Source organism: Urocitellus parryii, chromosome 1, assembly GCF_045843805.1.
Source record: "Urocitellus parryii isolate mUroPar1 chromosome 1, mUroPar1.hap1, whole genome shotgun sequence".
NCBI classification, from domain to species: Eukaryota; Metazoa; Chordata; class Mammalia; order Rodentia; family Sciuridae; genus Urocitellus; species Urocitellus parryii.
Window position 1 is genome coordinate 118,125,989 of NC_135531.1, and position 13,062 is coordinate 118,139,050.

General features: G+C 32.8%; 1 protein-coding gene and 1 non-coding gene across 2 annotated transcripts in view; one reads left to right on the forward strand and one right to left on the reverse strand.

The window, feature by feature from the left end:
* Nucleotides 1–6,135: 6,135 nt before the first annotated feature.
* Nucleotides 6,136–13,062, reverse strand: part of LOC144256173 (dmX-like protein 1) — a 166,237-nt gene continuing 159,310 nt past the window's right edge. The window contains 4 exon segments of the mRNA XM_077801257.1: nt 6,136–7,478; nt 9,179–9,396; nt 10,947–10,999; nt 11,919–12,010. Of these exon segments, the coding sequence (XP_077657383.1) occupies nt 7,254–7,478; nt 9,179–9,396; nt 10,947–10,999; nt 11,919–12,010 (588 nt within the window). The 3' untranslated portion in view covers nt 6,136–7,253.
* Nucleotides 10,802–10,872, forward strand: Trnaa-ugc (transfer RNA alanine (anticodon UGC)). Its single transcript has one exon. It is a non-coding gene; the product is annotated as a tRNA-Ala (tRNA).

Genomic DNA, 13,062 nt, shown 5'->3' on the forward strand with positions numbered 1-13,062 from the left:
TAACTTGGTGCATTTTCTGGAAAACAGACTAAAACAAAAATACACAGAACTAGATGCTATTTTAAGAATTATCTTTCTTAGCTGGGCACAGTGGTGCATGTCTTAATCCCAGCAATTCAGGAAGCTGAGGCAAGAGGATCAACAGTTTGATGGCAACCTAGTAAGACATCTCAAAATATAAAAATGGGCTGGGGATGTAGCTCAGTAGTAGAACATCCATGAGTTCAGTTCCAAGTTCTGAAAAAAAAATTATTTTTCCTCATGTACAGAATAAACTGAAAATGAGGTATGGCTTCAAAAAGAAAATATCTTTAGATTACAAACAATTAAAAAGTAATATTTAGCACATGTCCAGGGCCAATACAATACACTAGTTGAGTATTGTTACATAGGTCATTGAATAGACCTATACATTGAATAGACAATCATTTCATTTCTTCCTTTGTACAAGAGATTGAACCCAAGGGCACTTAACCAATGACCCATATCCCCAGCCCATTTTATTTTTTATCTTGAGCCAGGATCTCACTAAGTTGCTTAGGGCTTTGCTAACTTGCTGAGGCTGGCTTTGAACTTTCGATTCTCCTGCTTCAGTCTCTGGAGCCACTGGGATTACAGGAATTCGCCACCACACCCTGCTGACAATCATTTCTATGACTCATTTGTATTTGCAGCGGGAGAACTTAAAGTGTTTTTGTTTGAAAGTAAAACCCCCCTGCAATGCTCTAACTCAGCATCCAGCTCACTGAATTACACATCAAAACATAGTAGAGAAAACCAAGCAGAAAATGATGTCTTGAAGAGTTCAAAGGTAAGATTTTGCTTTGAAAATAGGTGTTGAAATCTATATTTCTAAAAGACTAACCAACACATTTACAGAATTTATGATCAATTTTTTACAATTACTCAAGAGCAATATTTTTTTAACCTTTCAGCTTAAATTCAAGCATTGAACATATTTCAACAATCCAAAAGTGTTTCTGATCCAAGACCATTTTAGTCAACTGAACAGTTTCCAAAGTCATTAAATTCTATTTGATATAAAAAATAGGTTTTTTCCCCTAACATATACTCACAAACTGTCTTTGGTGTTGCTTTACTGAGACAGGCTAAACGGAATTTAGAAATATGTTCCCTCCATCACTTGTTAAAAATATTGTATTTGGGGAGCTGGGGATGTGGCTTAAGCGGTAGGGCACTCGACTGGCATGCGTGCGGCCCCTGTTCGATCCTCAGCACCACATACAAAGAAAGATGTTGTGTCGGCCGAAAACTAAAAAAAATATAAATATTAAAAATTCTCTTAAAAAATGTATTTTGGCCTGGGATGGTGGGACACATCTGTAATCCCAGCGGCTCTGGAGGCTGAGGCAGGAGGATTAGGAATTAAAAGCTGGTCTCACCAACGGTGAGACACTCAGCAACTCAGTGAGACCCTTTCCTAAATAAAATACAAAATAGGACTGAGGATGTTGCTTAATGGTTAAGCATCCCTGGGTTCAATCCCCAGTACTAGAAAAAACACAAAACAACACAAAAATAAGTGTTGTATTTTTCCAGACACATTTCTCTGTTCAACATAAATATACACCAAAAATCCCCTAAAATTATGGGATGTTACAGCTTTTACTTTGTGCTGTAATCTATTTTTTCTTACCAAACTTTTCTCAGGTCATTTAGTGTTGAGACAATATTCCATTATATGGATGTACCACAATTTATTCAATCATTTACCTACAGGTAATCATTTAGTTTATATGTAGTTTTCCCTCAGATGTTTCAATAAATATCTGTGTATATAATTTTGTGAATGAGTGCTTTTTTATAGTATAATTTCTCAAAAGAAGGCTGTCCACTGACAGATGTGTATTCAATTTTAATACACATCCATGCAATTTTGCACCACTTTGTAGTTCTGCCAGCAGTATTGAGTGTGCCCATTTCCCTGCATCTTCACCAAAATGAATGCTGTCATTGTTAGGACCTTATACCAGTGTAATGAAAAACGGTATTACAGGCATACTTAAGATAAACCGCAGGTTTGGCTCCAGATCACAAAAGAGCCAGTCACATGAATGTTTTGGTTTCCCTATGCCTATAAGTTATGTTTATACTATAACAGGGTCTATTAATTGTATAGTAGCATTGTATAAAAATGCATGAATCTTAAAACATTTCCAAAATCTCAAAGTGTTAATAATTACCTGCTTCTTCAGTGAGTTGTAATTTTTTCACTGATAGAGTCTTGCCTTGAAGTCAATGGCTACTGACTGATCACAGTAGCAGCTACTGTAGGCTAAGGTAGCTGTAGGAATTTTAGACTAAGTTGCTTAAGGCCTTGCTAAGTTGCTGAAGCTGGCTTTGAACTTGCAACACTATTGCCTCAGCCTCCTGAGATATTGGGATTAAAGGCAAGAGCTACCGTATCTGACAGGAATTTCTAAAGACAAAAATAAATTTTTCTGTGTCAATTAACTCTTTCTTTCATGAGTGATTTCTGTTACATGTGATGCTGTTTGATAGTATTTTATCCACACTAGAACCTGGGGGTCAAAATCAGAGTCAATCCTCTCAGACCCTGCCACTGGCTCCATTAACTCAATTTGTATAATATTCAAATCCATTTTTATTTCATCAATGTTCATAGCATTTTCACCAGAATTGGATTCCACCTCAGGAAACCACTTTCCTCTTCTATAAGCAGCAACTTTTCATCTGTTAAATTTTACTATGAGACTGCAGCAATTCACCTACCTTTTTTTTTTTTTTTCCGGCTTCACTTCTAATTCTCTTGCTATTATTACTATACCTACAGTTACTTCCTCCACTGAAGTCTTGAAACACTGTCATTCATGAGGGTTGGAATCCATTTCTAAACTCCTATTGATGTTGACATTTGACCTCTTATCACAAATATTCTAATGACATCTAAAATGGTGAAGACTTCCTAGAAGATTCCCAATTTACTTTGCCCAGTCCAAATCCATCAGAGGAATCACTACCTACGGAGGCTATAGTCTTACAAATGTGTTTTATAAAATAATAAGCCTTAAAAGTCAAAACTACTCCTTGATCCATGGCCACAGAATTAATATAGTGTTAGCAGGCATGAAAACAACATTAAAGCATTATACAACTCTGTCAGAGCTCCTAGGTAATTAGGTGCATAGTAGCAACATTTTGAAAAGACTTTTTTTTTTCAGACCAGTAAATCTCAACAATGGGATTAATATATTCAGTAAATCATATTGTAAGTAGATGAGCTGTAGGCAGGCTTCCTTGTACCATTTATAGAGCATAGGCAGAGTAGATTTGGTATAATTTTTAAGGGTTCCATCTAGGATTTTCAGAATAGTAAATGAGCGCTGGCTTAAATTTAAAGCCACCAGTTGCATTATTCTTTAACAGGAAAATCAGGATGGGCTTTGAAGACAAGCATTTGATTTCTCCTCTCTTGCTTTCAAAGTTCTAGATGAAATCTTTTTTTCCAATATAAGGCTGTTTTATCAACACTGCAAATCTGTTTAGTGAAGCCACCTTCATCAATCTTGGCAAAATGTTTTGGATAACTTGCTGCGGTTTCTATTATCAGCATTTGTTGCTTTGCTTTGCTTTGCACTTTGCTAGAGATGGCTTCCTTAAAGTTCACAGAGCAACCCTTGCTGGTTTCAAACTTTTCTTTTGCAGCTTTCTCAACTCTCTGAGCCTTCATAAAATTGAAGTCTGGGCCTTGTTCTAGATTAGATTTTGGTTTAGAGGAATGCTGTGGCTGGTTTGATCTTCTATTCAGAAAAACAACTTTCTCTGTATCAGTAATAAGGCTGTTTCACTTTCTTAAAATTCATGCGTTCACTGGAGTAGCACTTTTTATTTCCTTCACGAGGTTTTCTTCTGCATTCACAACTTGGATGTTTGGCACAAGTAGCCTAGCTGTTGGGTTAGCTCCACTTTTTTTTTTTATGCTTTCTTCAATAAGTTTAATAACTTCTAGCTTTTGACTTAAAGGAAAAGGTGAGTGACTGTTCCTTTAACACTAAAAAGGCCACATCATGTTTACTTACTGACCTAATACTCTTGTGGCTGAGTGAACAGAGAGGCCTGAAGACAAGGAGAGAGACAAGGGAATAGAGTTGGTAGAACATCAGAAGAAATGCATTTGTTGATTAAGTTTGCAGTCTTATATGCGTGTAGTTTGCAGTGTACCAAAACAATTATAATATTAACATCAAAGATTACTAATCACCATGATATAATAAAAAGCACGAAATATTACAAAATTACTAAAATGTGAGAGATGAATTGAACACAATTAGAAAAATGACCTCAATAATTTTGCTCAATGCACGCTTAACACAAAACTTTAGTTTGTAAAAATTTTTGCACACTATTTGCAAAGTGCAATAAAGTAATATATGCCTTTTCATTGTTGCTTTTTCCCCCTAACATTCTATTAACCACTAATGAGAATAAACACATTTTATGACTGTTAATTGTTTTCAATGTCCTGTTTGGGGAATACTTACAGTTTGACCCTTCTCCAAAAAATTCGAGTTACTTTGTATATAGGACCACTGACATTTCCTATCTAAAATATTACTTCTGGTCCACTTTTCTTTTGACTATGATCTCCTGTCATATGACATTTTTATGTTTAGTAAAACATGTCCGCCTGGGTTTATAATCCTGTTAAAACATCATTCCTGCCCTAAGTTTGTATAAGGCTTCTCTTTTAATATGTAGCTTTGTATCATTTCAGTTGCTGAGAACAATTTGAGAAATTTCTGCAAACTTTCTTTTATTAAGAAAAAAAATATTTTAAAAAAGTGGGTGGCCAAAATGGAGGATGAAGGTGACTATCTCATGGTGCTAGATAAGAAAAGTCCTACCTTCCAGAAAATGAGACTTGCAGTATTGTGAAATGTTAGAACCAAATTCTCATAAAACAGAATTAAACAATGTATTTTGAGTTCTCATTTCACATATACGGATAATAAAATTTTACATATACATATGTCCCTTTTAACTATTTTTATTCCCATAGTTTTCTTTCCTCCTTCTTCTTTTCTTCTTTTTTTTTCCTTTTTCATACTGCAGTTTGAACACAGGGCCTTATACATTCAAGGTAACTGTTCTACCCCAGCCCTCCCATCTTTCTTGATAAATGCTTTACTATTAGATGAAAACGATTGTAGAAAAGGAAGAACAGGGTATTTGAGAAGGTTATTCAATCCTCCCTACATTAATCACATGTAAATATATAAATCCTCCATTTAAAAATGTCACATATTTAAAGTCAACTAAATTGGCACAAATATTACTTAAAACAATAGCATGCCAAAAGAGTCACTGCATGATTGTTTATTTAAAATATTATGACTCTGGTTATAAATACATATGGGCTTACATAATTTATGGTTATTCATATAAACCCTCAATTAAAATACTATTAATAGTTCATCCCCAATGCCTTTTGTTCTAATAAGCACAATAGTAAATTTTCTATCTCACTGAAAGTGTTTATAGCCTTTTGAATCTTGATTTGTGAAGAAATGACTGAAAAATAACTTATGCTTATCTACACCAAACAATAATATTGTTTTCAATGGTTGTCACAGATTTCTCCATGGCAAAATAGTAATATATTGTTATTGCACAATTTATAGGAACAGGTTTATAAACTCTCGCTACATAATAACAGTGTTTCACTGCAACTTGCTCAATACATTTAAAATTATGAAATACAATTTACAAAATCTTTAACAATATACTTTTATGATAAAAGTATCCTGAGGATATTACAAAATTCATTTTACCAGCCCTTCATTTCTTTGCTTTGACTGTTTAATTTCCAAGATAATAGTTGTCCATATCTCCTTACATAAAAATGCTCTTAATTTATAGTTCCTACTGAACAAAATAAATTTAAGCTAAATATTATACAGTTGTTCCTTAAACACTTAGTCCCCTTTGCCTCCTGTCTCATTGGTTAAAATCAAGTATTTATCAAGTTTTCTATAATTCTGAGTCAAAAAAAGGTATAGCATGAAACAAATAGGATTAGCATACATAAGTATAGTGCATTTTAAATATTTTGGTCATATCTTATAATAAAATAATGTATTTTGGCAAAAATAATAAAATAATAAGGTTTAGTTTATTTTCTATTAATGGTAGGTCTGGAGGGTATTTTACATTTGTAAATACTAATTTGACTCTTTTCACATTTATTTCTAAAAACACTGCTATAAGGTTTTCAGAATATTAAGATTAAAAAGCACCTAAAAATCAGAAATAAAGATAAAATTTAAGTAAAATTTCTGTAGATACTCAAATATCTTCTGACAAAATGATAAACTTTTAAGTGTTTTACATGTGCCAACACAGAATCTTTATTGCCTGCTAAGACTTACTTGACTCTATGTAATCTTTAAAATAATCTTAGAAGTCATCTGGAAATTTATGTGAAAATTAGAATGGAATTCAAAAATTTTCTTAAATGAAGAAAACAGTTGCAAAAAAAGTTATTATTCTGGTGGCAGTAGTTGTTATGGCACAAAACACATGAAAATATATGTAGTTTTTTCTTATATACATACAAATGAAGTTCAACTAAGATGTGTAAGATATATACACATATATATATACACACATATACATACACACAAATACATCTACATACACACAATTTGGGCTTTAGAGGGGAAATTGATGAAAACTTAACATATGAGCCATTTGACTTATTTATCATTTATGTTCCAATGACAGTTTTAAGAGATGTTATTGAGTTCTTACTCAAATATCAACCTATCATTAAGAGGAAAAGAGTCTGAGATGCATATGTCTGATAAAGGAAGTAAGAGTGTGGTGGATTAAGTGATGAGTTATTATGTGCAACTGCCATTACTTAAACGGTATTTTTACTCTCAGTTCATGCAGAAAGATCTGCAGAAGAGTTTATCAACAATAAGAAAACAAAACTCCTTTAACTCTATGACATACTCACTACACCATACTATAAATATGTATTATTATAACATTACTTACACATTCTACTTTAGGCAATATAATCTAATTCTGAATGATTCTGTTAATTTTTAAGGCATCAGTGCATCAAGGGCAAAGCTCCATAAAAGGAACATTAAAATAATAAAGCAATAGCTTATTTGTGGTATAGAGAATGATTACTGTACATGACATCTATTGGTAACTTCCACCAAACAGGTAATAAATTATACATCTTTTTTGTAAAAATATTACAGCATAAATTTCACATCATTTTTTAACACTTCATTTAAAGGGCTAAATTGATCTGGCAATATCCTCATTTTCATTGTTCCATCAGCTCCACAAGAGAAAATGTGATTTCCTGGTCCTGTCTCAATTTGCATCACTCCGGTTCCAATATTTCTAAAAATGGACTGCCGAGCATGTTCATTGATAAAGGTGTGGAGAAGACTGAAAGTAGAAAGACTCCAAATCTGAAAAACATTATGAACAAAATGAAAAAACCTAATTATATGAAGGTTAAGTGTACAATGCCACAGAAACTTTTAGTATTACAGAGACTAAAATATAAAAATTTTCGATTTCTTAGCCGAGCTTTTGCTCTCTAGATGTATAGTGGAATACTCCTGTTTTTGTACTACTGAGTACCTAGCTATCAGAATCCTGAAAAGAGGAAAACACCTAGAGGCTCTCCATCCTGGTAAAGCTATGCTTTAACTACAAGACAAACATCAGCTCTTAAAACTTCAGAATACTTACTTAGATTTTCTATTTTCAGCCCATATCAAAATAAATGTGTTTATTTCTAAAGCAAATTGTAAGTATCAGGGCTGGAGTTGTGGCTCAGTGGCAGAGCGCTTGCCTCGCAATGTAAAGCACTGGTTTCAATCCTCAGTACATGTAAAAATAAATAAACAAAATAAAGATATGTGTCCATGTGCAACTAAAAAAATTTTTTTAAAATTATAAGTATCTTCATTTATGTGAATTACTTATATGTTTTAGAAGATCTATGTTATTTATTATTTTTACTTTTTTTTTTTTTTTGATACTGGCGATTGAACTCAGGGGTACTCAACCACTAAGCCACATCCCCAGCCCTATTTTGTATTTTATTTAGAGACAGGGTCTGGCTGAGTTGCTTAGTGCCTCGATTTTGCCAAGGCTGGCTTTGAATTCGTGATCCTCCTGCTGTAGCCTCCCAAGCTGTAGAACATCGATTTTAGATTTAGAAAACTAATTTATTTCCTGATTTTATTGTCATCATTAGAAAAAAAAAACTTTCAGAAATGTGTTAATTCATACTACTCTGTACATGAATTTATTAAATTATGGTTTCTGAATGCAATTTATATTTTTTATTTTTTACTTTGATTCTAAGAAAAACCTTTTCAAATTTCTATAGTTCTATTTTTTTTCTAGCTGAGAATTATGAAAACTACCAGTTTTAATAATTAGAAGTCCATCTTATTGCACTAAATATGCTAATTGCTTAATGAATTCTAAAATATCAGATCCCTGGCGTAGGGTTGCTGACCACTTATTTTACATGGAGACTAGTCTAAACTGATTTATCCATTTCCAAATGGGGCCACACAACCCTCCAAAAAACCCCAGTAAGTATGCACTTTCCTGAACCTTGGACTTCACAACTGAGTATTTCTGCAATTTGTACCTTTAATAAATCTCCTTAACATTTTTAACAAGGCTGCTTAAACATTTTAAACAACTTAAGTTTGAAAGGACAACTAGGCACAGGGCTTATCCAGGTACATTCAGAATTCTTCACTCAGGCACTGAGTGGTTGGATACTTTTATTATATTAAAAAAATGGGACAAATGTGGGATAAAAGAAAATGTCAGTATATTACTCAGTACATGAAAATTGAATCCAGTAAATTAAACAACTCAAGAATATAGAGGCAAGACTAGTTCTAATGTCTGAGATGTTTATACTTGTAGAGAAGTTACTTCTTAAGCATGAGTTAAGCATATTTTAAGGCAATAAAAAAATTTCAAATGTAATTTATCAAAGGATTTCTTAAAAAGTAATTAGCACTGTTGAAATAATACTACTATTACTTAAGACTGGTATTGTCAAAGTGATTAAAGACCTAAGATTTCTTAAATTTTTTTTTCATTTTGTAGATATTGTGGTATCAATCATGTTTACCTTTATATTGCCTTCTGCAGATCCCGTAACGAAGTACTCTTCAGTTGGATCAATAGCAATGGCTTTAACAGGGGAATCATGGCTCTGAAAAAGTTGCCTTTGTTGTCGTTGGTGAAGGTCAAATACACATGTGAAACCTTTTCTGCCACCTGATATTAGTAGTTGATGTTTAGGAGCATATGCTAAAACTGTGGCTCCACTATCATGGCAGGTAAAAGCTGAAAGATAAAAGAAAAATGTTAAAACCCATTTAATAATATGGCTAAGATGGCATAAGACCAGATTTGCTTTCTTGCCTTAAACACTTTAAAAGCCAAATGAAATATAAGGAAAAGAAATGACTTGAGAGATTGGACATCATTGGGCATTCCCATCTCTGAAAGATGGGAAACAAACCATACAACTGCCCCAGCTTATTTCCTAGAGAAAGTTTTCTGGCCATGGCACAATGAGAGGGAACCTATGTTGATCTGATCTAACCAGTCATAGTGGATGAATAGTACTCTATTATATAAAGTTTCCTCATGGACATCCAATTGGAAAAATTGTCTCCAATTCTCACCTATTATATAAGGAAAGCTGCTAAAAAGTTAATGTACAAGCTTTTTATAGATATGCATTGTCATTTCTCTTGGGTATATATATGCAACAGTATCCACAGCTGGGACATGTTAGGTATTTAACTTTATTATAAACTGCCAGTTTTCCAAAGTGGTTGTTTCATTATATACTTCTATCAGCAACATACTCGTAGAAAAGTTACTAGTTTTTCTGCCTCCTTGTCAACACTTAATATTCTCAAGTTAGTTAATTTTGGCCATTTGAGTATAGAGTGGCGCCTTATAGCAAATTCAGCATGCATTTCCTTGATGATTATTTATGATGATCACCTTTTTGTATATTTATTTGCCATTCAGCATTTCTGTATTCAGCATTTCTCTGAAAACATCTCAACATTCAATTGTTCTAGCACTACTTGTTGAAAGAATTATTCTTTTTTCATTAAGTTGCCTTTCTGCTTTCATCAAAGTTCTGTCTACTGTGTATGTATGTCTGTTCCATGATCTAAGTAACTATTTAATTTTTTTTTTTAGTTGTTAATAGACATTTATTTTATATACTGTGCTGAGAATTGAACAAAGGGCCTCACACATGTTAGGTAAGTATTCTGCTACCAAGCTACAACCCCAGCCCTAAGAAACTATTTTTACAGCAACTAACTTTAGTATTTTGACCTTGTATTCTTGCTACATTCCCACATTAGTTCTAGAAGTTTCTTTTATAGACTGAGATTTTCTACAGAATCATGACATCTATAAATAAAGACAATTTTATTTTTCCCTTCCAATCTACATACTTTTTATTTCCTTTTCTTGTGTTACTGTTCAGACTTCCTGTACAATGCTGAATAGGAGTGGTGAGAGGGGACATAATACTAGGTATAATTGATGTTCATAATAATGACCTATGGCTAGGTCCTTCAAAATAAGGACAAATGCTTTTTATATTTTCTGTATCCTACTGTTCTGCATCAAGGTATCAGGTAGAGTTAATTATGTATATCTTTTTGTTTTCAAACCCTGATATCATGAGCAAAATAAACCTTAAAAGTTGTAAAACACATGATCTAGCTCAGTTGGTAGAGTGTTTGCCTTGCATGCAAAAGGCCTTGGGTTCAAAACCCAGCATCACAAAACAAACAAACAAACAAATAACAACAACAACAACAACAAAAAAACCCAAAACCCCCCACAACTAAAAAACTTACCATGGACTAAACTATTGGCAGGTGCTACGAGAGTATCCCACAAACATATGTTTCTGGAAAAAAAAAAGATTACTTTTTGAGTGACACAGAAAGTTAACAGAATAAAAAATAAGTATATCTCATGTAAATGAAATAACATATGACTCTCTCAAAGAATGTTCTTAAATTTATAAAAGTATCAAACACAAACCAACAAGTTTACATAATCGTTTTACAAAAAAACTAAAAACTATCATTTTATAAAGCTGCGTAACTTTAGCTTAACAGGTAGTTACATTAATATCAAATAAAGGGTGAATATAGAAACTACTTTGATTATCAGGTGAAATAACATAAACAAAAAGCAAAAAGACACTGAACTTTCTTGAACACAAAGAAAAATTTCTGATATAAAGAGGCATCAATATATGTAAGGAATTTCTATGGAAGATAGGCTGAAGACTCTACAGTCCTAAAAACCAGTTTCTAGTGAAAACTGAGGCCTTTCAGATAAATGTAAAAAGCTCAGTAACCTCAGTGTGCCTTGACCTCAGAATTCAGTTGTTCTAGGTGAAAAGGAGAGAATTTAGCTTTTTGCAGAGGCGGGGTGAAGGGAAGTGGGCTGCTATGGATTAGATATTAGAAAACTGAGTCTTTTTGAGTCCTATTTTCTTGTTGTGAAAGTCATATCTATCTACCAAATAAGACCATGGTGGATTAACTAAGTTAACTAAATGACATGACCAATAAATAATGAGTCTATTTTTGTCTCAAGCTTTTTAAATCCATAGGAAATAATACAAAGTACATCCTACTAATAACCAAATTATTTTCTCCCTAACTTTAAAAGTAGGACATTAAAAATGTTTTAAGTAATAGTCTTTTTAATGAAAAAAATACCTAAAGGCATAATTATTCTTGAGGCACAAGGACATAGAGCAATAAAAAAATCAGCTATACATATACAATTCAGTTTCAGCTATCATCTCTTACCGATTATCAGTTGAAAGACCAGCTGTGGCTATCAGAGAAGAGGAACTAACGAAGACAAAATCATTGGCTGTTTTGTTATGACACTGCCAAGTCTGGAATGGTTATAAACAATAAATGTTACTGTTGTCACTAAAAATTTCATAACCAGGTAGATGTATTATTCAAAAAGTGATCATGTAGTTTATGGCTTTCTTAAATCTTTTTTTTTATCCTCTGAACTTTAGAAAGTTGTAAAAGTAGCCCAGAGAACTTTCACATATCCTTCTCTCAGATTCAGCAATTTTTAACATTTTATCACATTTGTTTCTTATCTATCTATCTATCTATTTCTCTCTCTTTTTGGTGCTGGAGATCAAACCCAGGATTTTGTGCATGGCAAGTAAGTGTTCCACTACTGAGCTACACCTTCTAGACCTTCTACTCTTTCACAGATGCAGATACAGACACATGCACACTTTTCCTGCACCATTTAACTAGACTGTTATGTCATGATACTTTATGAAGCCCTTCACTTTTCTCTTTTCCTGTGGTGCTAATGATTGAACCCAGTACATCATGCATGTTAGGCAAACACTCTAGCACTGAGCTACACTGTAAACCCAAGCCCTTCACTTTTGTTTGACCAAAACTTCAAAGGTAAACATAAGGATGTTAAACTTTAAATATTTCCTCTGGTATATTTAGTGAATTTTTCTGTCTTAGGAAAAGATAGAAACCAGAATTTTAGATTAGCTTTGAATTAACTTTTGTTAACCTGACATCACATATTTTTCAGAAATATTTAAACTTATAAAAAATTGTTCAAATCTATGAATAAAAATTACTAAATCACCAAAATTAGAAAATTTACAGTAGTTCTCAATATTCCATCAAGTAATAACTTGATAAATTATAAAAGTTTAATCAATTAAAAAAGGAAAGGCAGACTCTTTAAGGACCAAAATTTAAATCTGTTGGCTTAGTAAAAACATAAAGAAAACAAACAAACAAAACTAAAGTTCTTTTAATGTATCCTAACCAACTGTCACTTGCTTACTTTCACTTAATATTGTATTCTAGCACTTAACCTTGAATGAATTACTGGAATCATAACTATATTCTTAACTTCTTCCAGATACGTATTGTTTACTTCTGTAAAGGGCTT